Genomic DNA, 27,814 nt, shown 5'->3' with positions numbered 1-27,814 from the left:
TTTATGCCAGAGGTCCTGCACATCTTGTACGGATACATGGCATCATGGACTCTATCAAATACCAACAGATAAAAAATCTAAACCTGATTGCCCCTGCCAGAAAGCTTAAAATGGGCCCTGGTTGAATATTCCAGCAGGACAATGATCCAAAACAAACATCAGTATAAACACACAAATGGTTCACTGACCACAAAATCAAGGTTCTGCCATGGCCATCCCAGTCTCTTGACCTGAACCCCATAGAACACCTGAGGGGTGAACTGAAGAGGAGAGTCCATCAGCGTGCACCTCTGAATTTGAAGGATCTGGAGAGATTCTGTATGGAGGAATGGTCTCAGATCACTTGCCAGGTGTTCTCCAACCTCATTATGCATTATAGGAGAAAACTCAGAGCTGTTATCTTGGCAAAGGGAGGTTGAACAAAGTATTGAATAAAAGGGTGCCAATAATTACCAATATTTGTTTTTTTGATAAAACTTGGGTTGTGTTTGGAATTGTTTGATATCCATTGGAGGACACATTTTTGTGAATATTTTGAATGAAAGACCAAAAGGATTAACAATAAGGACATATTTTTCACAGCCATCTTTGCTCATATTTACCAAGGGTGCCAATATTTTTGGCCACAATTGTACATTTTAATCAAAATCTTGATGTTGAAAAATAAAATGTATGTCCATGTTATTTGTCAACTACCCAGTTATAAATGGTGTTTGAGAGATGGCATGTCTGTGGAACAAAGTCTGTGGTTTCCTGTTGCTGAACTGGTCTAACATGTTCTTGTGAAGTCAAAGTCTTGGGTTTGATTCCCAGGAAACATGTGCGTTCAAAAAAAGGTTAACCTTGAATGCACTTGAGTTTCTATGGGTAAATCCACCTGCTAAATGCATAAAGTAAATTTGTTTGAGGAACTGAGAGCAGATGAATGTGTGTTGAGTCTGGTTTTAAGGATTTGTAAATTGAACTCAGATCATCAACACACTGTGAAGGACAAACTCCACCAGTTCTCATGAGAGACTCTCCGTATTTCACCGTTAAGACCCTCAAGCAGTTTCTGCCTCAACCTGAATGTGTTATAAAGGAAGGATTGTTTGATGCTTTCTGCTCATCAGTTTAATGGGTTAATGCTTCATTAGGTTCATTAAGGGATTATAGTGTAAGTGTGCGTATGTGTTGTAAGACAGGCTCCAGTTTTGACTCTTTGGACTATTCTATGTCATTGATATTGATGATGATATATCACAGTCACTGGTCCAATAAATATAAAGTAGTGTGTAACAGACCACTGCATTAAAGAGAGCAGAGTAGCTCTAGTCTCATTCAGGGATTGTATATTTAGCTCACTGATCTTCTAAATCTGCTCAGACTTTATCTGAGAAACACTTGAGGAGCTTCGAACTCACTGAGACTAAACCGAGTCTGTTGTACACAGTGACATATCTAATATTTACATTTATGTAAAACATTTGTTTTTACACACATTTTAATTTATTAATGCTTGGCATATACAGTCTAATCTGACTCCTTTCACAGATGGTTGAGACAGATAAAGAGTCAATAGGGAGTGTCTGTGTGTGTGTGAGAGAGCGTGTGTCTGTGTGTGTGTGTGTGTGTGTGTGACTCACTGTTGGGTGTGTGTGTGTGTGTGTGTGTGTGTGTGTGTGTGTGTGTGTGTGTGTGACTCACTGTTGGGTGTGTGTGTGTGTGTGACTCACTGTTGGGTGTGGGTGTGTGTGTGTGTGTGTGTGTGTGTGTGTGTGTGTTTGTTTGTGTACAGGTTTTGCTATACTTGGGAGGACTAATTATTGAGAATCAACCTGTTCTGTGAGGACATTTCTGGTTGTGAGGATCTTTTGGGTGGTCCTCACAAGGGAAATAACATATTATTTTGCATTTTTGTTTTATTGAAAATGTAAAAATGCAGAAAGTTTTTTGTGAGGGATAGGTTTAGGGTTAGGGGATAGAATCTATAGTTCATACAGTATAAAAATCATTATGTTTATGGAGAGTCCTCATAATGATAGCTGCACCAACATGTGTGTGCGTGTGTTACTCACTGTTGGGTGTGTGATCTTTTAGAAGCTGATGTGTTTAAACCTGATCACACCAGTTCACAAACCAGGAACTTTACTCATGTTTATAAAGATTAGCAAATAATGAATGAGGATTGGTGAATATACAGAATCAATGACTGAATTTAATTTGTAGGAGTTTGTTTTTATGGCAGATGCTGTTTACACCCTAGCGTAAATGTGCATTCTGTGTAGTAAATTACAATATCAAGGAGACTGGGGCTTGATGTCACCCTTTTTTACTCCAGCGAATATCACTCAAGTTGGGTTTATATTTTAAAGTCAGCTACTGTATAAACACAAACCTGAATGTCTTGGATACTAATAAGCTGCTAAACATTTCCATTATTATTTCCCAAAAATAAAAAGATGCAGTTCATGTTGACCTTTTGTGATAGCGAGGCATGTTGTCCCACTATATGGGAAAAGTTGTCACAGCAAAAGTTATCCAGTGCAAATGTATAATAATGCAAAAAAAAAGAAAAGAAATGCATGAAACAGCAAAAGTGTAAACGGTAACTAAACATATATGAAACCATTGTTATGGCTGACAAATACTGTACTTAATAAACTGATAACATTTAACGTGACACTTTATCCAGACCTGACATTTATAAAAACTACTCTTCTCCTGAGAACACAGGTCAGCCTTCTGGTTGAAATCTACTTTTATTATATAGTTGACTTTCACCTGAATGTATGCCACTGTGCTCTTATTGTATTCACTAGTTTACCCAACCGCCACGACACAAATATGATGATATTGTAATTTTAGATTACAGAGAGATCATTTGCATAAAAATACCCCAATTTAAGCTTGGTGTTTCTGAAATCAACATACAAAATCACTGCTGGAGAAAACACACAATTGTGTAATTAGATTGTACTGAGATAAATAGCTCTTGTGACGATTTAGTCTTGCCTACATACAATAACCTCCAGGCCATGTATAATCTGCATTGTGTTGCCAGAGCTGTTTACATCTGGGTGTAACTAGTCACCCCAGTTTAACTCATGTTTAATGATTCTTGCAGATATTCATCTCGTGGTCACAGTATGATCATGAGCTTCTCTTCTCTTTAAGCTTTGTCTCCATCTGCTGGACGAGACTGAAGTTACAGTTCGTGCAGTGCAGTTCTTTTCCCGAGCAGCAGCTGGAGACTCTCACAAGCTTCATTAGAGATGATAGTGTAGAAGAAAAACATTTCGGTACACGGAAGTCATTTTGCTCTTATTTCTCTTTTCGAGCATCTCTGGATGTATGAAAATAAGTCAGCAGTGAATGATTTTGAAGACTCGTGCTGTGTATTCTTTCATTCTTGGCACATTGTTTGGAAGGTACAAAACTGCTGGAGAAAGTTCCTGCTGTTTTAGTTCCTGTTTAAGGGTCATTCCTACAATGCTGTGACATTTAAGTTCCCAGTACAATTTTTGCATTGTTATTTCCTCATGCCCCCAGAGCTGCAAGTCATACATCTTTAAGTTTAGTATTACATTTGCTCACTAACATGTATTCTTTTTGTGGTAAATATGTCATTTTAACACGGATAGTATTAGTGGAGTTTTTTGTTTGTCCCTTGATATACTGTCCACCATGTTATGTCATGATACTGTGACCTTTAATTGAAGATAAATCTTATGAAATGACATCACACACACTAGAGGTGGACATCATCCATTCAGCAAAAATATTTTGAATTATTTGAAGAACAATAAAGTGTTCCTTTATTTTGTGGTGTTAGTCTTATGTGGTCAAGCATAACATGTCCACCCTGTTATGGGAAGATATAGTGACAATTAATGTAATTTTAAAATGTCAATATATTTATGTTAACAGAAATAAAGTTATCAATATAAGTTTATAAAAATGTTTGTAGGTATCATTGACAGACCATGTTGTGGCTAATTTATTCACTAAATGTCCACCCCATTATTGTCCACCCTGTTATTGTCCACTCTGTTAATGTCCACCCCATTTTTGTCCACCTTGTAGTCCATGTAGTCCACCCTGTTATTGTCCACTCTGTTATTGTCCACCCTCTTATCATCCACCCCGTTATTGTCCACTCTGTTAATGTCCACCCTGTAGTCCACCCTGTTATTGTCCACTCTGTTATTGTCCACCCCGTTATTGTCCACCCTTTATTGTCCACCCCGTTGTTGTCCACCCCATTATTTTCCACCCTTTATTGTCCACCCTGTTATTGTCCACCCCGTTATTGTCCACCCTTTATTGTCCACCCTGTTATTGTCCACTCTGTTACTGTCCACTCTGTTATTGTCCAGTCTGTTATTGTCCACCCCGTTATTGTCCACCCTTTATTGTCCACCCTTTATTGTCCACCCTGTTATTGTCCACCCTTTATTGTCCACTCTGTTATTGTCCACCCTGTTATTGTCCACTATGTTATTGTCCAGTCTGTTATTGTCCACCCCGTTATTGTCCACCCTGTAGTCCACTCTGTTATTGTCCACTCTGTTATTGTCCACCCTTTATTGTCCACTCTGTTATTGTCCAACCTTTATTGTTCACCCTTTTATTGTCCACTCTGTTATTGTGCACCCTGTTATTGTCCACCCTGTTATTGTGCACCCTGTTACTGTCCACCCCATTATTGTCCACCCTGTTATTGTCCAGCCCGTTATCATCCACCCCATTATTGTCCACCCCATTATTGCCCACCCGGTTATTGTCCACCCCGTTATTGTCCACCCTGTAGTCCATGTAGTCCACCCTGTTATTGTCCACTCTGTTATTGTCCACCCTCTTATCATCCACCCCATTATTGTCCACCCTGTTATTGTCCACCCCGTTATTGTCCACCCTTTATTGTCCACCCTGTTATTGTCCACTCTGTTATTGTCCACTCTGTTATTGTCCAGTCTGTTATTGTCCACTCTGTTATTGTCCACCCTTTATTGTCCAGTCTGTTATTGTCCACTCTGTTATTGTCCAGTCTGTTATTGTCCACTCTGTTATTGTCCAACCTTTATTGTGCACCCTGTTACTGTCCACCCCGTTATTGTCCACCATGTTATTGTCCATCCTGTTATTGTCCAGCCCGTTATCATCCACCCCGTTATTGTCCACCCCATTATTGCCCACCCGGTTATTGTCCACCCCGTTATTGTCTACCCTGTTATTGTTCACCCCATTATTATCCACCCTGTTATTGTCCACCCTTTTATTATCCACCCCGTTATTGTCCACCCTGTTATTGTCCACCCTTTTATTATCCACCCCGTTATTGTCCACCCTGTTATTGTCCACCCTTTTATTATCCACCCCGTTATTGTCCACCCTATTATTGTCCACCCCCTTATTGTCCAGTCTGTTATTGGCCACCCCATTATTGTCCACCCCGATATTGTCCACCCCGTTATTGTTCACCCTGATATTGTCCACCCCGTTATTTTCCACCCTGTTATTGTCCACCCCATTATTGTCCACTCTGTTATTATCCACCCCATTATTGTCCACCCCGATATTGTCCACCCTGTTATTGCCCACCCTGTTATTGTCCACCCCGTTATTGTCCACTCCATTATTGTCCACCCCATTATTGTCCACCCCGATATTGCCCACCCTGTTATTGCCCACCCTGTTATTGTCCACCCCGTTATTGTCCATTCCATTATTGTCCACCCCGTTATTGTCCACCCTGTTATTGCCCACCCTGTTATTGTCCACGATGTTATTGTCCACCTTGACTCTGCCCATTTAACTGGATGGGCATCTGAATTTTTTTCATCATTTAGCTTGACCAATATGACAAATAAAATATCAAACATGTCCCTTTAATGGTGAAACATAAAGATACTTGTAAAAGTATGTTTTATTTTTCAAAAATTTCAAGTTTCGAAATGTCACCGAATTGTAGACCCTTAAATCTATGTCTAATGTATTTTTTGTCTAATGTAAATTTATTACATTGCTTAAAGGTGCTTTTTTCATGAAAAGGTATGCATTTTTTTCCTACTCCCTGAAAGATATTAGAGAAATGAGTGTCATGAGATATCTCACCACCTGTCAATCATTTTGCCTGTTCTAATGGTGTTGTAGTTGCAGTGAAATATTTGTGGCTTAATGTCATTTTTATGCCATGTTTTTCATAACAGTTGTCATTTGAGGGCCCTATTTTGCTACTGTGGTGTTTGACAACCGTGGGATGATGGTGTTCTGCTCGGTGTCGGTCACAAAGATTTTGGAAAGAGGGGGCGTGGCTTATTCAACGGCTCAGCTCGGAAATTCCAGTATGGCAAAAATCGCTTACAGCCATGGTATAAAAAATGGAGGGTTGTACTTGCTTATTTTGCACAATCTGCAATTGGCAGCATTGTATTGATATTCCTCAATTATTCTATTTTTTATTTAGTCAATTCAGCTCAAACTGCTTAACACACAGACTCTATTCAAATACTCTATTCAGACTTTTGTTTTGAATAATTTCAATCAGTTTTGGTTATTGTAAACTTTTAAGAAATTGAAGATTGTTGAATTTATTAAGATTGACAGATTGACAGTTCTGTTTTAACTATAAAAACTCTGCCAGTAAATTAAGACAAAATACACATGTTAAAAATACATTCTCTGAAAAACCTAAATATCTTATGCAGTGTTGTTTTTAAAACAAGATAAATCTAATTGATCTTGTTTTAAGGATTTTTAGATATTTTTACAGGAAAACAATACAAAAATTATTATCAAGAATATGATTTTTGCCCTAATATCAAATCAAATCAAATCAAATCACTTTTATTGTCACACAACCATATACACAAGTGCAATAGTGTGTGAAATTCTTGGGTGCAGTTCCGATCAATATAGCAGTTGTGACAGTGATGAGACATATACCAATTTACAATAAACATCAGATTAACACAATACAATTAAAGTCTAATATACACATAATTACACACAACACAATATACAAATAATAACATTCAGTGTACAGTATACAATGCACACAATATAGCATACACATTATACAATAAAAAAAAGTATATATAGTATATATAAAATGTACAGTAGGTTGTGTTGTACTGTATTGACATTCAGGCTGTCGGTTGATAGTAGTTGCCAGTGTGTTGTTATGAGAGAATATAATATAATAATAATATAATTTATGACAGTCCAGTGTGAGATATGAGTAATAATGTGCAGTGCTGATGTATTTTGATTGTGGGAAATCAAGAGTTCAAAAGTCTGATTGCTTGGGGGAAGAAGCTGTCATGGAGTCGGCTGGTGCGGGTCCTGATGCTGCGATACCACCTGCCTGATGGTAGCAGTGAGAACAGCCCATGGCTCGGGTGGCTGGAGTCTCTGATGATCCTCCGAGCTTTTTTCACACACCGCCTGGTATATATGTTCCTGGAGGGAGGGAAGCTCACCTCCGATGATGTGTCTGGCAGTTCGCACCACCCTTTGCAGTGCTTTGCGGTTGTGGGCGGTGCTATTGCCATACCAGGCAGAGATGCAGCCAGTCAGGATGCTCTCTACAGTGCTGGTGTAGAACCATGTGAGGATGTGGCAGTTCATTCCAAACTTCCTCAGCCGTCTCAGGAAGAAGAGGCGCTGATGAGCCTTCTTCACAACGGCTTCAGTGTGGATGGACCATGTGAGTTCCTCAGTGATGTGGACAGCCAGGAACTTGAAGATGCTGACTCTCTCCACTGGTGCTCCATTGATGGTGATGGGACTGTGTTCTCTATCTCTTCTCCTGAAGTCCACCACAAGCTCCTTTGTCTTACTGACGTTGAGGGAGAGGTTGTGCTCCTGACACCAGTGTGTCAGAGTGTGCACCTCCTCTCTGTAGGCTGTTTCATCATTGTCAGTGATCAGACCTACCACCATCGTATCATCAGCAAACTTAATGATGGCATTGGAGCTGTGTGTTGCCACACAGTCATGTGTGTACAAGGAATACAGGAGTGGGCTGAGAACACAGCCCTGCGGGGCTCCAGTGTTGAGGGTCAGTGATGAGGAGATGTTGCTGCCCATTCTAACAACCTGGCGTCTGCTTGACAGGAAGTCCAGGATCCAGCTGCACAGTGAGCTGTTTAAGCCCAGAGCCCGGAGTTTCTCATCTAGCTTGGAGGGCACTATGGTGTTGAATGCTGAGCTGTAGTCTACAAACAGCATTCTTACATAAGTGTTCTTTTTTTCCAGGTGGGAGAGAGCAGTGTGTATTGTAGATGCAATGGCATCATCAGTGGAGCGGTTGCTGCGGTAAGCAAACTGCAATGGGTCTAGTGAGAGAGGCAGCACAGAGCAGATGTAATCTCTGATTAGTCTCTCAAAATATTTGCTGATGACGGGGGTCAGAACAACAGGATGCCAGTCATTTAAGCAAGTGATTTTGGATTGCTTTAGAACAGGCACAATGGTGGACATTTTAAAGCATGTGGGGACTACAGACATAGAGAGGGAAAGGTTGAAAATGTCCATAAAAACACCAGCCAGTTGGTTCGCGCACGCTCTGATGACGCGGCCTGGAATGCCATCTGGACCCGCGGCTTTGTGGATATTCACCCGTCGTAAGGATCGGGTTACATCTGCTACAGAGACAGAGAGTGAACTAACATCTGTAGCTTCGCCCGCAAGAGCTCTCTCCACGTCACAATAAACGCGGCCTCAGGGTGCGCGGTTTCCTGCTCACTTATACTCCCATACAGTTCCTTGAGTGCCCGGTCTGTGTCGGCTTGTGGGGGGATGTACACAGCAGTGATAATGACCGCTGTGAATTCCCTCAGTATCCAGAATGGTCGACACAGAAGCATGAGAAATTCCAGATCAGGAGAGCAGAAATAGAATGTACGTTCCTCTGATCACACCAGGATTTGTTGATCATAAATCATACACCACCACCTCTGCTTTTACATGAGAGGTCTTTCACTCGGTGCATGGAGAACCCCACGGGTTCAATGACTGAGTCTGGAATCTCTGCAGACATCCAAGTTTCTGTAAGGCAGATAAAGCAGTCCCTCGTCTCTCGTTGGAAAGAGATCCGCGCTCTCAGCCCGCAGAGCTTGTTATCCAGAGTCTGAACATTTGCCAGTAGAATACTGGGTAGCGGGGGTCGATTTGCACGACGTCTTACTCCGATGAGAACGCCGGCTCCGTTTCACCTTTTCCTTTTGCATTTCCGCGGCTGGGCGGCCCAGACAAAGGGCTCCGCTGGTGTGTTTGTAATCAGTGGATCAGCATTGAGGAATTTGAAGTCCGGTTTATGGTGTGTAATTGCAGAACTGATGTCCAAAAGTGTTTGTCTGTCGTAGACAATAAGGCAGACAACATCCAAGACAAAAAACATAAGAACTGTAAACAAAACAAACAAAACACTACAATGCTGTGTCGGAGCTCGCAACGCAGCAGCCATACTCGGCGCCATCTTGAGTCCATCAAAGGTCTTACTAGAAAAAAAGAAATTATGATCCAACATGAATTTTCTTGATAAATAAATATGATCGTGTCTGGTAACGTGTGCATGTAAAATGGCTAGAAATAGCATTTTAGCTTAGCGTAAAGCTGACAATTTACACAAGGTTTATTTCTATTTCTTCTGCTCCAAACTTACTTCAAACTTACTTCTCTGTCTGCTCGTATGAATGTAACACATCATAAGTGATCATAAGTGTTTCACCGCTGTTCAAATGCACTTTGGATCACATCATTTATATGTATAAATGTTTTCCATCTGAAATGTCTAAATATTAAATGAAACAAATGACAATAAAATGCAATGTAATCTCTTCAGTAATTAAAATACTTTTTGAATGTAACTGTATTCTAATTACCAATGATTTAAATTGTAACTGTAGTGGAATACAGTTACTTATATTTTGTATTTTAAATACATAATCCCGTTACATGTATTCCGTTACTCCCCAACCCTTGGAGCTGGTGCTGGCGAACCGAAAGGTGTCCCGGCTGCTTGAGGCGGGGCTTGATGCATGGGGGGGTGGGGCTTATATTTGAGGGATATGAAATTGATTATGCTCATGCCAAACTGATTCCACTGGTCTCTTCACCTGATGAAACAAAGATGAGTCTCACCTGTACAGTGCCGGAGTTCTGTCACAGGTACCCTGGATATGTAACATCAGTTAACGGTCCACCAGCCAGCAAAGAAAGTCTTAGAGAGATGTGTGCCAAAATTACCATACGTTAAACATTTTCTACAGATATAATCAGAATTGTTCATGGAAATGACAGAATTACTTTTTTCCAATTGCATAAACAAAATTATTTCAATATTTGAGGTTTTGTGTTCTTAAATGGTATTTTGTCAATAATGTCTCTGATTCTGAGGCTTTTTAGTTGTATTCATTATGTTAATTGTTGAACATGTTTTAATGGCTGTTAAAATGAAGAGATTCAGTGTTAATTTAATGGGTGAATCATATTCATGATACAAACGTTCATTATATGTACATCATATTTACTAATGAATCAACAGAGCAGTAACATCAGATACAAATATGTTGTATGCAAATATATTGTTTTATATCTGATTAAACCATTAATACAAAATCTGACTTTTAATCACTGTAACACAACCTGCTCACATTGCTATACATATTTTGTGCAAAATACAGCAGCAAATTTCACTTTTAAAAAGCATATAGAATATGAATCAAAGATTGAGACTGATGACATCAGGAGGTCACGTCACCACCTATTGTAAATGTTTTTCATGTTAATTAAGCTCGTAGCATCTTCTAACTACACGATTACAAGCTTGTACCATCTGTGTCACCTCAGCCAGGTCATAATTAATCCCCAGGCATTTTAATTAACTTCATTAGTGACTCGTTATGGTCTTAATTATGCATTGGGAAACCTGGTATCTAATCCGTGAGAAATAACAGAATGAGATTACCTGATTGTAAAAAGAACACAAAACAAGAAGAACAAGTGAAGAATCGTTCAGCAGTTCATCTTACAGACAATCTTCACTCTGTCTTTATATTCTCAGAGTCGAATTATCAATCTAAAAAAAAGAGTCATTAGCCGTGAAACATCAGGAATTAGCAGTGAATTGAGCAGATGTAAAAAGAAGCAAACAGACGACGTCTGGATAAACGCACAAAACTCAGAAAACAGCCAAAATCAACATGTTAATATCAAGAGCAGTGGTTTTAATCATTGGTTGTCAAACTCAGGACCCAGATTTTACATTGAACATCAAGTGACGACCCATCACATTACCTAAATTGTTCATCGAACATTAGTTAGCAAAACTGTTCTTAAAATCAAACATTGAAATGTAGGAATATTACCATGAACTACACAGGCCCAGCAAAATTATGAAGTAAGTAGAATTTAATATAATTTTTTATTGCAAAACGTCTACTGACAGTTGATGGTTTCATGCTCTTGGCAGCCATTAATTCACCCCTCAAAACATATTTTGGGTGACACAATCCATTTGTTTGTCCTCACTACAAGTGAATCTGTATTTCATGTAGACTGGGAGGTATTTCCTTTTATTTTGTGTAGTTTAGTTCATGGTTTTTAAAGATGAGGGTACATCACAACCTGTTCATGTTTGTGATAAAATGCATCAACAACTAAAGATGGGAAGCATTTTCTCCTTCCTTTCAAATGTTAATTTGCTATCCTATGCATGATTATATGATTAGTTGCATTTAATTATTTCTATTTTTCATTGTTTTTCCCTTCAGAACAGACATGCAACCCATTTTTGTGACCCTCCAGTTGAGAACTACCTAATTAGACAGATGGACCAAGAGTCTCAAGGCATGTAAAAACAGGTGGTCTTCTCCGAGTTTCAGACACTGACATTGACAGGTTTCTTTGAGGGACCATTCAGACACGAACAAAATGCAGATCGCCCCATCTTCGAGATGTACAGCAGAGGCTCAATAGTGCAGCTCAAGTCCATGATGGAGAACACGGATGTGCTGATCTTACAGAACAGCGTCACAAACGAGTACGTGGAAGCAAACGGCATGAGAGCCACAGGAGGAAGATAGTTCACCACGATGATGGCGAGAAGGATGATCACCATTTTGAAGGCCTTCTTCTTTATGGGGTTCATTGTCTCTTTCCCCGCAACGCTCTTCCTGAGGACCCAGATGATGGACAAGTTACAGAAGACCATGATGAAGAACGCCGAGAGGATGACACCGCTGAACACCTCGTTTGCACTCAACACCCCCAAGATACACTTGGTCAACGCATAGGCCAGGATAGCTCCCCAAACCACCACAGACACCCCAGTTCGGATGCGGTTGTCACGGATACCGGTAAATAGGATGGGGTGGACCACAGCGATGTAACGGTCCAGGCAAATACAGGTGAGGAATAAAGGTGCCATGTCTTTCAGCCCATAGGCAAAACGCTGTAAGTACCAGATGCCTTGATTGGCGAGGTAAAGCCGATTGACCATGTCTACTGGTGTCATGAGGCAGAAAAATGCATCCAGGATGGAAAGGTTGAAAATGAAGATGTCGGATGTTGAGCCTTCACTCTTCTTCATCAAAATCTGCCACATCACGAGGACATTTGTTGGGAACCCCACAGCCAGGTTGAAGACTTTCACCCCAAAATAGAAGACAAACCCATACGGCGCTACCGCACATTCTTCAAAATTATACCACAGAGGACGGCGCCAACCAGAGATGGTGTTATTCAGGCTCAAATCCGAGATGTTATCCATGATAAGCTGTGGAGGAGAACATGATGTCAGTTATCATGATCTTTGAGAAGAATGACTTTTCACAAGGCTAAACGTCAACATCAATTCAAGCGGATGAACTAGGGGTGTACAATGATTCAGTTCGCTTACGATTCTTTATCTAAAGATTGATGCATCGTGAAATCTGAAATTTGCTCACTATTTGATTTGATTATTTTGGAATGATTCATATTCATTTTCAAAAATATGCTGAAAAAGATCTCTGATTTAGACAGCACAGAAATGCACCAGACACGAGCACTAGAGTCAGATGCATTTAGGACCAAGAAGGATTGGCTAATATGTGTGGCCGCATATATGAACCAAAAATGTATCACATGATATGCACTATAGATATTAAAATGTTACATATAGACATACTATGGCACATATATATGTAACATGCAAAATAGAGATAATAATTACCAATGAATTGTCGTGTGCAGGCAGATCCATCTTTAAATCGCCCAGGGTCACAGAATGAAAACTATCTGTTAGTATATACACGGGATGTGGTAACAGTGACCTATTCGTTTTGGGATAGAGTCGCGGCTGCCGCGTGCCATTGAGAATCAGAGGTGACTGTAATCAACTGGCTGGTTCCCTGCAGTCTGATATCGCTCCCTATTCCCTATATTCTGTAGTATTCACTATAAAGAGAATGAATGAATGGGTGTTTTTGTTCACAGTCAATGTCTGCCCACCAATCATATTTATTTAAGCTAAGTTCTATTCATGGTTCAACTATTTTATGGTGATTCAAAGGGAATATTAACATCATATATCGTATTTGGAGAAGGCGGCAACATTAATGCACTTTGATCAGATGGATGCACTTTTGAATAATGACACTGAAAGCCGAACTTTCTTAATTTCAAAGTGCGCTGTCTCGCGGTAATGAACCTGTAACTAGCATCATGAAATCATGACTGACTTTTCACAAGTTACCACAAATAATGATTTTCAAGAGATTGTCTCATCATGAAAATCATCATGAAATCATGTTACATTAGTAAAAACAATGAAATATGACAACTCACCAACTACCCAAATCCTCTTTCAGGCCAATACGGAGGTAAATTCGTTTTTTTAGTGTCAGTCTCTGTCGACGTCTCTCTGACCGTTAGCCAACTTAGACTTAGTGTCCTTAGTTCAAGTGTCTCTTTTTCAGGAAAAAGCTCTTCCCGCGGGAAGCAGGACGTTTTGGTCGCAGCCAATCGTTGCAGTTGTTTGGGGTCAACATGTAGGTGGATGTCGCGTCTGTGATTGGCTGAAGAGCACGGTTTCGCTGAAAAAGTTTCATGATTAAAGTTTTGTGATGTAACTGCAGGTTAAGAGGAGCAGAGCTTTAGGTAAACAGGTGATGCAAGGAAGAACTGAGTAAATCTACTGTAACATCTTGCACATTGTGTCCCTCTGACTTTCACTGTGGGGATCTTAACACAAGTGCTAAAACTTACCTACAGTCTAAACATTTGTTTGTTTTGAGCAATACATATTTAAATGTACATAATGCACCATAACACAATACTGTATTTTATTTCTATAAACTAAACCAAGTAATAATTCTATTTATTTTCTTAGTGCACTTTCTTATTTATTGTATTCTGTCATCAAGAGTTGATGTGAAATGATTCGTTTTCACAATTATTAGAGGATGTAGAAACCTTGTGCAGTTTTTAATGCAGTCTGTTGGAGTGACTGGTTTGACTCACCATCCAACACAATAAAAACAAACTTCAGCAGGCCTGGGTATCTCAGCGAGTGAAGACACTGACTATCACACCTGGAGTCGTGAGTTCGCTAGTTTGAATCCAGGGTGTGCTGAGTGACTCCAGTCAGGTCTCCTAAGCAACCAAATTGGCCCGGTTGCTAGGGAGGGTAGAGTCACATGGGGTAACCTCCTCGCGGTCGCTATAATGTGGTTCTCGCTCTCGGTGGGGCGTGTGGTGAGTTGTGCATGGATGCCGCGGAGAATAGCGTGAAGCCTCCACACGCGCTACGTCTCTGCGGTAACGTGCTCAACAAGTCACGTGATAAGATGCGCAGATTGACGGTCTCAGACGCGGAGACAACTGAGATTCATCCTCCGCCACCCGGATTGAGGCGAGTCACTACGCCACCACGAGGACTTAGAGCGCATTGGGAATTGGGCATTCCAAATTGGGGAGAAAAGGGGAGAAAATCTAAATTACTTAAAATATGGTATTTCAAAATAATGTAAATTAATTAAAAATCTTGAAAGAATATTAAAAATCAGGGCACAGGCCTAAAATGTATAAACTGGCTGTTCCTTAAAGGAATATTCTGGGTTCAATAAAAGTTAAAAATCGAAATAAATGGGGCCAATTTTGAGAGGGTTTATAGGAGGGACTAAAAACTAAATGTTTTTCATTTCGGTTCGTTCTGAGCAAAAATGTAATTTTTTCGTTCCGGTTCAGAAGTTCCGCAGCCTCTTTTCCAAATGGTAACCGGTTACAACAAAATAAAAGAACAGTTAATAACATTCTTTTTAAAATGACAGTAAAGGGGTGGGTGAAATACCAATCGCAGTGTTGCCAAAACTCACAAGAGAAACAAGCAACCTTGTCTGGAAAAACAAGCCCAAAAATAAGTGGAAATAAGCTATAATTTTTTTTCCTGTGTGCTGAATTTATCGGCATTGAAATCATAACAAGCAGTTAATTAACAGTTAATGATAATTTTAATTATAGTTCTGCTTCTCCATCAAAACCCAACAGCATCAAATCTGTATTAATGCATCATATCTAACAATAATTCAGTGAAGATTTGGAAACAGCCGTGCATGTATATGTAGTAATTATACATAGTTGTTAAAAAGGTCTTCATTCAGAGAATGCAACATACACAACGGGCAATTAAGAAATGTGTGATGCAGCAGTTTCCTTCAGGATCAAAGCACATGTTTCATGTTTACGGGCAACATTAAGTGGTGTAGTTCTGTGATAAACCCTTTGACCTTTGGTTTCATGAAAAAATTCTCGGAACGAAATTATCCGGTTATAACCGGTTACCAGAAATAACATTTTCACTCTGGAACAATTGGAAATCACTTTGTTCCCGCTTTCGGTTATATTCTGCAAAAAATTTCATTCGTTTTTGTTTTTTGTTTTCATGCCTTGAACCATTTTAGTCCCTTGTTTTAAAGCAGAATTGTGAAGTTTATACATTTATAAAAGCACTAGCCTTTTTTGCATTTCTACAGTATTAGGGGTGAAATGGTAAGAGATTTGCATGGTAGCCAATTTTATTTGCCCCTTTTTCTCCTCAATGTGGAATGCCCAATTCCCAATGCGCTCTAAGTCCTCATGGTGGCGTAGTGACTTGCCTCAATCCAGGTGGTGGAGGACGAATCTCAGTTGCCTCCGCATTTGAGACAGTCAATCCGTGCATCTTATCACGTGACTTGTTGAGCGCGTTACCGCGGAGACCTAGCGCATGTGGAGGCTTCATGCTATTCTCCGCGGCATCCACACACAACTCACCACACGCCCCAGCGAGAGCAAGAACCACATTATAGCGACCACAAGGAGGTTACCCCATGTGACTCTACCCTCCCTAGCAACCGGGCCAATTTGGTTGCTTAGGAGACCTGACTGGAGTCACTCAGCACGCCCTGGATTCGATCTCGCGACTTCAGGTGTGATAGTCAGCGTCAATACTCACTGAGATACCCAGGCCCTCTGTAGCCAATTTTTTAGATTTTATTCCAGCAGTAGGTTATAAGGCCTACTTTCATAAGTAGCTCATAATATTTTTATTATTTGATGATAATTCTTTTTGTTTATTGGCTCTCTGAATTGCCTCTCAAGGACAATAAAGACTGAAAGTGAAAGTGAAAGTGATAGCCTACCGGTCAAAACATCATGTTATCAAGTTGCATTGCAATAATATTATTATTTAATTATTAAAAAATAATAATATATATTTTTTATAAAATATTTTAAAATAGTATTAAAATAGCTGAGGAAGTTCAACCTGCAACAGGAGCTGCTGACTCAGTTCTACATTGAGTCTGTCCTGTGTACATCTATAACTGTCTGGTTTGGTTCAGCCACCAAATCAGACAGAAGGAAGCTACAACAGACAGTCAGGACTGCTGAGAGGATTATTGGTGCCCCCCTGCCAACCCTCCAAGACCTGTACATCTCCAGAGTGAGGAAACGTGCAGGTAGAATCACTCTGGATCCCACACACCCTGTCCACCCCCTCTTTGAACTGTTGCCCTCTGGCCGGCGTTACAGAGCACTCAGCGCCAGGACAACCAGGCACAAGAACAGTTTCTACCCTCAGGCCATTTACCACATGAACAATTAAACTGTCTCAGGACTCCCCCATAGTGCAATAATGTATAACTATGTCATGTACATATGTAAATTCACTCATATTTAATTCAATAACTGTATATACCCCTACCTTGCACATATATTACCACTTGCACATGTACATACACCATTCTGTTATATGTCCTGTTATTTGTGTCTATTTATACTCTTACCTTGTTTCATATTCTGTGTCTCACTGTAATGTTCTGTGTGCACTTGTTTCTCCTATCACCAAAAAAAATTCCTTGTGTACACGAGAACACTTGTCAACAAAGCTCATTCTGATCAGAAATAAATTAAAAAAAAACGAAGAATTTGCCACAACGAACAACAAAGAATTTGATTCTGCAAAATGGTGCATTTGGTTTAGTCACTGGTTGCTTTTGTAATTTAGTTTGATTCTAAACCATTGGCCATAGTTATACAGACAAGGTGAAACTATACTTGTTTCTTCAGAAACTAGCATTTCTTACAATAAAAGATAGTAATTCATTTGCTGGTATTTTTTGCTAGTAGTTTTATTTTCTGCAGTCACTGTTCATTTTTTCTCTACGGCTAAGACATTTTTTATAAATGTGTTTTTTTTTCTTCTCCCAATTTGGAATGCCCAATTCCCAGTGCGCTTTTAAGTCCTCATGGTCGCGTAGTGATTCACCTCAGTCCGGGTGGCGGACTATGGCCAATCCCTGTTGCCTCCGCGTCTGAGAACGCCAATCACACATCTTATCATGTGACTTGTTGAGCACGTTGCCACGGAGACATAGCGCATGTGGAGGCTTCACGCCATCCGCTGCGGCATCTGCGCTCAACTCACCACGCGCCCCACCGAGCACAAACCACATTATAGCAACCACGAGGAGGTTACCCTATGTGACTCTACCCTCCCTAGCAACCGGGCCAATTTGGTTGCTTAGGAGACCTGGCTGGAGTCACTCAGCACACCCTAGGATTCGAACTAGCGAACTAGTGAACTAGCGAACTCCAGGGGTGATATCCAGCGTATTTTACCACTGAGCTACCCAGGCCCCCCAAATGTGTGTTTTTTTAAAGTACTGTGCAAATAGGGGGCCTGTGTAGCTTAGCAAGTATTGACGATGACTACCACCCCTGTAGTTGCGAGTTTGAATCCAGGACATGCTGAGTGACTCCAGCCAGGTCTCCTTAGCAACCAAATTGGTCCGGTTGCTAGGGAGCGTAGAGTCACATGGGGTAACCTCCTCGTGGTCGTGATTAGTGGTTCTCGCTCTCAATGGGGCGTGTGGTGAGTTGTGTGTGGATCGTGGAGAGTAGCATGAGTCTCCACATGCTGTGAGTCTCCGCGGTGTCATGCACAACGAGTCACGTGATAAGATGCACGGATTGACGGTCTCAGACGCGGAGGCAACTGAGACTTGTCCTCCACCACCCGGATTGAGGCGAGTAACCGCGCCACCACGAGGACCTACTAAGTAGTGGGAATTGGGCATTCCACATTGGGAGAAAAGGGGGATAAAAAAAAGTACTGTGCAAATAAACGTACTTGTAATATTGTACTCTTAATTTTGCGCTGCATTTGACGTGACCTAATGTGTTGTCAAGTAGCAATAAATACATTTTCCAAGGTATCATTGCGTTCTTGTTATTTTTAGGGTTAAGAAAATAAATAACATTTGGCCTGTCATACGGTTGCATACAAGACTACCTCCTATAGGGTCATTACAAATCTGGTAAAAGAGTGTCCTGTATCTGGTTGTATTTCATATGTAAGGGGGTCTATAATGTATTAGCCTATAGTTATTGTCCACCTACTGTATTTTCACTATATTCGTCATCTTTTTAAACTGATGGCATGACGCTCATGGAGATTATTAAAGTCATGTCTTTCGACACAGTTTACAAACTGGGTAATCATCATCAACTTTTTAAATACCCAAAGTATTCTCATATCGTGGACTTCAACTGCACCTTACAAGACGGAGAAATAAAGTTCAGGCTCCAAATAAAAATGAGAAAAAATCCTGACTTTATATTCACGCAGTGTAATAATGTGTGTAATATCAGGGGCATTGGGGCATAAAGTTTACTCAAGCTAATGTTTCTCAAGTTGGGTTTACATTTATAGCCAGTTATTATATAAAAACAAACCTGAATGTCTTTAAGCTATTAAGCATTTCCATTATTATTTCCCAAAAATAAAAAGATGCAGTTCATGTTGACCTTTTGTGATAGCGAGGCATGTTGTCCCACTATATGGGTAAAGTTGTCACAGCAAAAGTTAACCAGTGCAAATGTATAATAATGCAAAAAAAGAAAAGAAATGCATGAAACAGCAAAAGTGTAAACGGTAACTAAACATATATGAAACCATTGTTATGGCTGACAAATACTGTACTTAATAAACTGATAACATTTAACGTGACACTTTGTCCAGACCTGACATTTATAAAAACTACTCTTCTCCTGAGAACACAGGTCAGCCTTCTGGTTGAAATCTACTTTTATTATATAGTTGACTTTCACCTGAATGTATGCCACTGTGCTCTTATTGTATTCACTAGTTTACCCAACCGCCACGACACAAATATGATGATATTGTAATTTTAGATTACAGAGAGATCATTTGCATAAAAATACCCCAATTTAAACTTGGTGTTTCTGAAATCAACATACAAAATCACTGCTGGAGAAAACACACAATTGTGTAATTAGATTGTACTGAGATAAAAAGCTCTTGTGACGATTTAGTCTTGCCTACATACAATAACCTCCAGGCCATGTATAATCTGCATTGTGTTGCCAGAGCTGTTTACATCTGGGTGTTACTAGTCACCCCAGTTTAACTCATGTTTAATGATTCTTGCAGATATTCATCTCGTGGTCACAGTATGATCATGAGCTTCTCTTCTCTTTAAGCTTTGTCTCCATCTGCTGGACGAGACTGAAGTTACAGTTCGTGCAGTGCAGTTCTTTTCCCGAGCAGCAGCTGGAGACTCTCACAAGCTTCATTAGAGATGATAGTGTAGAAGAAAAACATTTCGGTACACGGAAGTCATTTTGCTCTTATTTCTCTTTTCGAGCATCTCTGGATGTATGAAAATAAGTCAGCAGTGAATGATTTTGAAGACTCGTGCTGTGTATTCTTTCATTCTTGGCACGTTGTTTGGAAGGTACAAAACTGCTGGAGAAAGTTCCTGCTGTTTTAGTTCCTGTTTAAAACTATTACTAATGCATTTATTATTACATTGCTTGAAAGGCAGCATTATATTGATATTCCTTAAATATTCTGTTTTTATTCTTCTCCACAGATTTGTGAAGTCAATTCAGCTCAAACCGCTTAACATTGAGACTCTTTTCAAACTTTTGCTAGTTTTGTTTTTTGTACATTTTTAGGAAATTTAATATAATCGTATTTAAGATTGACCGATTTTAAATGGCAAACGTTCTATTACAGGGGTCTTCAACCATTTTCATGCCAAGGACCCCTTGGTGGGTAGAGAGATGGAGCCGGGACCCCCGTTACATATTGTATAAAACTGAGTGTTGTGTTTTATGCCTATAAAAATGTGGATGGTAGACTGCCATATTATTGTATGTATACTTCATGATGTTTACACTGCAAAGCCATTGAAATACTTATTAAATGCTGCCCTGCTGAAAAGACCAGCTAAAACCAGCATAAGCTGGTTGGCTGGTTTTAGCTGGTTGCCCAGCCTGGTCATAGTTGGTCAGGCTGGTTTTAAAGGGGTTTTGAATCCCTTGTTTTACCTGGTCAGGGTGGTCTTGGCTGGTCAGGATGGTCTTAGCTAGTCTCCCAGCCTGACTAGCTAAAAAGTGTTCAATCCCCATCTGAAACCAGCTAACTGACCAGCCCGACTAGGCTGGGTGACCAGCTAAAACCAGCCAACCAACTTAAGCTGGTTTTAGCTGGTCTTTTCAATAGGGGTCTGCAACATTTTTGACATGAAGTGACATTTTTAAATTCCCCTGTAAATCCTTGTGCCAAACCTCCAAAAAGAAAGAAAAAGACAGACCAATAGATAGACATTCAGACAGACAGAAAAACAGACAGACCCTGTCCATGCAGAATAAAACAACTTTTATAAGGTTAATAAAATGGAGCCTTCATCTCACGTGAGTGATCGATTTTATACAATGACTGAGTGCACCTTCAATTATGCTGATTTGAGAGTCACTGTCTTGTGTGTGTGGAGCGTTAAGGACCCTGTATGCTATCTTGATCATCTCAATCCGCTGCGGCATCTGTGCTCAACTTACCACGCGCCCCACCGAGCACAGATGCCGCAGCGGATGGCGTGAAGCCTCCACATGCGCTATGTCTCCGTGGCAACGTGCTCAACAAGCCACATGATAAGATGTGTGATTGGCGTTCTCAGACGCAGAGGCAACCGGGATTGGCCATAGTCCGCCACTCGGACTGATGTGAATCACTACACGACCATGAGGACTTAAAAGCGCACTGGGAATTCGGCATTCCAAATTGGGAGAAAAAAAAAAACACATTTATAAAAAATGTCTTAGCCGTAGAGAAAAAATGAACAGTGATAGCAGAAAATAAAACTACTAGCAAAAAATACCAGCAATTGTTCTGAAAGCAGGCTATCATCTGATCAACCGCACAGTGCAGTCAACGCAAAGTAGACGCGTTTACCAACACACTCTCACGCCAAAATCGTCAGTATTCATACGAATTTTCTACATTTGGCTAATTCGTTTGATATCGTGCAACTGCAATCGTTTGAATTCCTACGACTTTCACTACAGCTAGTGATGTCGCTGGACATCGTTTCCATCTAATATGCGACTTGCTTCTGTCACACACAACAGCTACTTATCATGTTTACACACTCTACTGATTGGTTACGTTTAGATAAGGGATTTGGGTAAGAGCATAATATTAATAAGTATGTCCTTAACGCCTCGTGCACGGAACTCGCGCTTCCACATTAGACATCCGGGAATTTGCACGTGGCGAAGTCCTACGAGTTTATGCGAACAACATTGTGCGAGACCATACGAAATAGCCAACTCATAAATTATGTACGATTTTTCATGGGACCCACCTGCGTTTACTCACGAGACCCTCCACTGCAGCGCTGCTGAACCTGATGTGTGTCGCTCATTGAGCGGCTCGTGATGAGCAGTGGTCATTTGAAGGGTTTGTCCTGGCTGCGTGCTTCTGCTGACTAGAGATGTTTAGTCACACTTTAAAATTTGGAATGCAGCTGCGAAGAACTTCAACATATCGATAATTCATACTCCTGTCTCTCGCTGTCCCTCACGTGCGAGTTAGTGATTATTATAAATGCCACCAATGGTGGATCAAACAATAATTTGCCGACCCCCTGCAGTACTACCACTGACCCCTTGTTGAAGACCCTTGTTCTATTAAAATCAAAGCGATTATGTTGCTCTAATGCTGTTTGCATACTCATTATTTGTGGATTCTTGTACACAGCCGACAGAGGACAAGACGCGTACTGAGTGTCATCATGACAGAGTCTCTGATGCAGCATTTAATTTACACTGAAACAAAGAATAAAGTGCTAAATTTACCGCAAACGTTAACAGTTTTCTGCTGCTGTCTTATAAGCACTGATGTTTACTTAAGCAACATTAAATATCTACAATTATCTTTCATTAACTCTGCACAGAATGTCGTCTGTGGTTTCTGGGCTCCAGGACAGAAGTGTGATTTGGGAGACGCAGGAGATGTTGGCCTTTCTGCACTCCTCCCCGTGGACTCCAGGGGCCGCTGTTGTTACTCTTAAGAGCCCTGACAACACAAGCAGCCTCTTCCATTTACCCAACGAGACTTTCTTGCGTCTGCTGCTGGGCGCAAGAACAGTAGCGCTGCTTCTTTGCAACAGGCTGGGTGTGCAGCGCTGTGCCCTGGTCCATACGCCACACAGACGGGCAGACGACTCCCGTGTGGAACTCCATGTGGTGCCCCTCCACGGTCTGGTGGCAGATTGGAAGCCTCACCTCGCTGTGGAGGAAGATTTCCAGCTGTATGACCCTGGATACATCAGCTCCAAGAGTGGACCACGCTGGACCGACTCAGATCTAGAGGCCGTCAAGACCCGCATCCGGGCTCAGCTGCCAGCTTCAAACGCAACTCTGAACTACAACTTCCTGGGCGATCCCTCTGACGCTGGGCTATTCCCGCGGATCGTGCGTGGAGAGGAGAAGCAGTGGAGGGTTTGGGAAGATGACAGTCATGTTGCTTTCCTCACGCCGTTTCCCAACACACCTGGACTCACTGTCCTGGTTCCCCGTAAACCTCTCTCAAGTGACATATTCCGACTGGAGAAGAGGGACTACGAGGAGCTGGTGCTGGCAACCCGAAAGGTGTCCCGGCTGCTTGAGGCGGGGCTTGGTGCATGGGGGGTGGGGCTTATATTTGAGGGATATGAAATTGATTATGCTCATGCCAAACTGATTCCACTGGTCTCTTCACCTGATGAAACAAAGATGAGTCTCACCTGTACAGTGCCGGAGTTCTGTCACAGGTACCCTGGATATGTAACATCAGTTAACGGTCCACCAGCCAGCAAAGAAAGTCTTAGAGAGATGTGTGCCAAAATTACCATACGTTAAACATTTTCTACAGATATAATCAGAATTGTTCATGGAAATGACAGAATTACTTTTTTCCAATTGCATAAACAAAATTATTTCAATATTTGAGGTTTTGTGTTCTTAAATGGTATTTTGTCAATAATGTCTCTGATTCTGAGGCTTTTTAGTTGTATTCATTATGTTAATTGTTGAACATGTTTTAATGGCTGTTAAAATGAAGAGATTCAGTGTTAATTTAATGGGTGAATCATATTCATGATACAAACGTTCATTATATGTACATCATATTTACTAATGAATCAACAGAGCAGTAACATCAGATACAAATATGTTGTATGCAAATATATTGTTTTATATCTGATTAAACCATTAATACAAAATCTGACTTTTAATCACTGTAACACAACCTGCTCACATTGCTATACATATTTTGTGCAAAATACAGCAGCAAATTTCACTTCTAAAAAGCATATAGAATATGAATCAAAGATTGAGACTGATGACATCAGGAGGTCACGTCACCACCTATTGTAAATGTTTTTCATGTTAATTAAGCTCGTAGCATCTTCTAACTACACGATTACAAGCTTGTACCATCTGTGTCACCTCAGCCAGGTCATAATTAATCCCCAGGCATTTTAATTAACTTCATTAGTGACTCGTTATGGTCTTAATTATGCATTGGGAAACCTGGTATCTAATCCGTGAGAAATAACAGAATGAGATTACCTGATTGTAAAAAGAACACAAAACAAGAAGAACAAGTGAAGAATCGTTCAGCAGTTCATCTTACAGACAATCTTCACTCTGTCTTTATATTCTCAGAGTCGAATTATCAATCTAAAAAAAAGAGTCATTAGCCGTGAAACATCAGGAATTAGCAGTGAATTGAGCAGATGTAAAAAGAAGCAAACAGATGACGTCTGGATAAACGCACAAAACTCAGAAAACAGCCAAAATCAACATGTTAATATCAAGAGCAGTGGTTTTAATCATTGGTTGTCAAACTCAGGACCCAGATTTTACATTGAACATCAAGTGACGACCCATCACATTACCTAAATTGTTCATCGAACATTAGTTAGCAAAACTGTTCTTAAAATCAAACATTGAAATGTAGGAATATTACCATGAACTACACAGGCCCAAGTTATGACATATGTAGATTAGGAGCATGGACAAATTATGGTTTCTAAATGTCTACTGAAAGTTGATGTTTTCAGCCATTGGGGTCAGATCTTGCAGCCCATTGAACATAGGTTTCACCATAGATATCTAATATACCTATTATTAGTAGTAGTAGTATTTATTATTGATTTAAATATGTGTGTTACCCATAAATATAATAGATCGAGCCATGCTATGACCCACAGACTGATGAAATTAACGATGTATTGAAATTGTTTAACACGACACACGTTTACTCACGGGTGCTTATCTTTATGAAGCTGGATGGTAAATAGGCAAATAGCAATAACGAAAATGTATTTAACTATTTAGGAAACCAAAAAGTTTATGATTGGCAATATTCTAAATAATTTTTCACACATTTGTATACAGAAGATAAACTTCATTAATTCAGTAAATTTGCATTGCATGGTTTTACGTTTTTCCCAACTGCTGATATTGAGGCCCTAGGGTACAATGCAATTTCACATCCAATACATAAGATTACACACAACTAATGCCACGGCGGGCATGCCAAAAAAACGGTCTTACCTTTAAGTAAATAGTCGTCGTAGCCTCGTACTCGCAGGAGAACACTGACTTGTAGGAGACATGTAGGACAGCAATGTAATCCGGTTGATCAAGTCTGTTTTTTTAGGAACTTTAGTGCAAACCTAAACCTCTTTGGCGTGTGATGGGCACATGAAACATTCAGGAATGAAGCATTATAGGGGTCATTTTTTAATTAAAACGGACATATATTGTACAGCAGTCATGTTATATTTTAAAGGAGACTTATTCATTTCATTTTGGCTTTTTAAATCTTTATGTATATATATATATATATATATATATATATATATATATATATATATATATATATATATACATAAACATAAACATATACATATACGTAATCAGTCTGCTAACGGCACACCAGCCCATCGGGAAAAGTCCCGTCTCTCCTGATGGCCAATCCGACCATTTGTTTATCCTCACTGCAAGCGAATCTCTATTTCATTTAGTCTGGGTGGTATTTTCTTTATTCATGGTTCAAGGTTTTTATAGATGAGGGTACGTCATAACCTGTCCATGTTTGATGTCTGGTGACAAAACGCATCAACAACTAAAGATGGGAAGCATTTTCTCCTTCCTTTCAAACGTTAATTTGCTATCCTATGCATGATTATATGATTTGTTGCATTTAATTATTTCTATTTTTCATTGTTTTTCCCTTCAGAACAGACATGCAACCCATTTTTGTGACCCTCCAGTTGAGAACTACCTAATTAGACAGATGGACCAAGAGTCTCAAGGCATGTAAAAACAGGTGGTCTTCTCCGAGTTTCAGACACTGACATTGACAGGTTTCTTTGAGGGACCATTCAGACATGAACAAAACGCAGATCGCCCCATCTTCGAGATGTACAGCAGAGGCTCAATAGTGCAGCTCAAGTCCATGATGGAGAACACGGAGATGCTGATCTTGCAGTGCAGCGTCACAAACGAGTACGTGGACGCAAACGGCATGAGAGCCACAGGAGGAAGATAGTTCACCACGATGATGGCGAGAAGGATGATCACCATTTTGAAGGCCTTCTTCTTTACGGGGTTCATTGTCTCTTTCCCCGCAACGCTCTTCCTGAGGACCCAGATGATGGACAAGTTACAGAAGACCATGATGAAGAACGCCGAGAGGATGACACCGCTGAACTCCTCGTTCACACTCAACACCCCCAAGATACACTTGGTCAACGCGTAGGCCAGGATAGCTCCCCAAACCACCACAGACACCCCAGTTCGGATGCGGTTGTCACGGATACCGGTGAATAGGATGGGGTGGACCACGGCGATGTAACGGTCCAGGCAAATACAGGTGAGGAATAAAGGTGCCATGTCTTTCAGCCCATAGGCAAAACGCTGTAAGTACCAGATGCCTTGATTGGCGAGGTAAAGCCGATTGACCATGTCTACTGGTGTCATGAGGCAGAAAAATGCATCCAGGATGGAAAGGTTGAAAATGAAGATGTCAGATGTTGAGCCTTCGCTCTTCTTTGTCAAAATCTGCCACATCACGAGGACATTTGTTGGGAACCCCACAGCCAGGTTGAAGACTTTCACCCCAAAATAGAAGAAAAACCCATACGGCGCTACCGCACACACGTCATACTGATACCACAGTGGACGGCGCCAACCAGAGATGGTGTTATTCAGGCTCAAATCCGAGATGTTATCCATGATAAGCTGTGGAGGAGAACATGTTATCATGATCTTTGAGAAGAACGACTTTTCACAAGGCTAAATCTCAATATCAATTCAAGCGGATGAACCAATTATGAACAGGGAACAGAATTCTCACAAGAAAAGCTCACTGTCTGTAACTAGCATCATGAAATCATGACTGACTTTTCACAAGTTACCACAAATAATGATTTTCAAGAGATTGTCTCATCATGAAAATCATCATGAAATCATGTCACATTAGTAAAAACAATGAAATATGACAACTCACCAACTACCCAAATCCTCTTTCAGGTCAATGCGGAGGTAAATTCGTTTTTTTAGTGTCAGTCTCTGTCGACGTCTCTCTGACCGTTAGCCAACTTAGACTTAGTGTCCTTAGTTTAAGTGTCTCTTTTTCAGGAAAAAGCTCTTCCCGCGGGAAGCAGGACGTTTTGGTCGCAGCCAATCGTTGCAGTTGTTTGGGGTCAACAGGTAGGTGGATGTCGCGTCTGTGATTGGCTGAAGAGCACGGTTTCGCTGAAAAAGTTTCATGATAAAGTTTTGTGATGTAACTGCAGGTTAAGAGGAGCAGAGCTTTAGGTAAACAGGTGATGCAAGGAAGAACTGAGTAAATCTACTGTAACATCTTGCACATTGTGTCCCTCTGACTTAGAGAAATTAAGCAATTCGCTGTGGGGATATGAAGCTACTATTTCTTAATGAA

The 27,814-nt window shown here is 40.5% G+C and overlaps 3 protein-coding genes across 3 annotated transcripts; 1 reads left to right on the top strand and 2 right to left on the bottom strand.

Annotated features, from left to right (window-relative positions):
* Positions 1–11,774: 11,774 nt before the first annotated feature.
* Positions 11,775–12,757, bottom strand: LOC127445701 (P2Y purinoceptor 1-like). Its single transcript, XM_051705919.1, has one exon. It carries the CDS (start codon positions 12,755–12,757, stop codon positions 11,867–11,869), a length of 891 nt encoding a protein of 296 aa, XP_051561879.1. The 3' UTR covers positions 11,775–11,866.
* Positions 12,758–20,112: 7,355 nt separating this feature from the next.
* Positions 20,113–24,074, top strand: LOC127446206 (uncharacterized). The gene is made up of 2 exons (XM_051706955.1): positions 20,113–20,267; positions 22,773–24,074. Exons 1-2 carry the CDS (start codon positions 20,212–20,214, stop codon positions 23,716–23,718), a joined length of 1,002 nt encoding a protein of 333 aa, XP_051562915.1. The 5' UTR covers positions 20,113–20,211; the 3' UTR covers positions 23,719–24,074.
* A 2,140-nt stretch (positions 24,075–26,214) lies between these two features.
* Positions 26,215–27,105, bottom strand: LOC127445700 (G-protein coupled receptor 35-like). Its single transcript, XM_051705918.1, has one exon. The coding sequence runs from the start codon at positions 27,103–27,105 to the stop codon at positions 26,215–26,217; it is 891 nt and encodes a 296-aa protein (XP_051561878.1).
* Between the last annotated feature and the right edge of the window lie 709 nt (positions 27,106–27,814).

The sequence above is a fragment of the Myxocyprinus asiaticus genome, chromosome 9, assembly GCF_019703515.2.
Source record: "Myxocyprinus asiaticus isolate MX2 ecotype Aquarium Trade chromosome 9, UBuf_Myxa_2, whole genome shotgun sequence".
Lineage (NCBI taxonomy): Eukaryota > Metazoa > Chordata > Actinopteri > Cypriniformes > Catostomidae > Myxocyprinus > Myxocyprinus asiaticus.
Note: the sequence above shows the minus strand (reverse complement) of the source record. Positions and strands in the feature narration are given on the sequence as shown.

Excerpts from the sequence above, each read along its gene's own strand:
- LOC127445700 (XM_051705918.1), bottom strand. The coding sequence starts at position 27,105 with ATGGATAACATCTCGGATTTGAGCCTGAATAACACCATCTCTGGTTGG.
- LOC127445701 (XM_051705919.1), bottom strand. The coding sequence starts at position 12,757 with ATGGATAACATCTCGGATTTGAGCCTGAATAACACCATCTCTGGTTGG.
- LOC127446206 (XM_051706955.1), top strand. The coding sequence starts at position 20,212 with ATGATTTTGAAGACTCGTGCTGTGTATTCTTTCATTCTTGGCACGTTG. Across the intron at positions 20,268-22,772 it reads CTTGGCACGTTGTTTGGAAG|AATGTCGTCTGTGGTTTCTG; the intron begins GTACAAAACTGC and ends AACTCTGCACAG.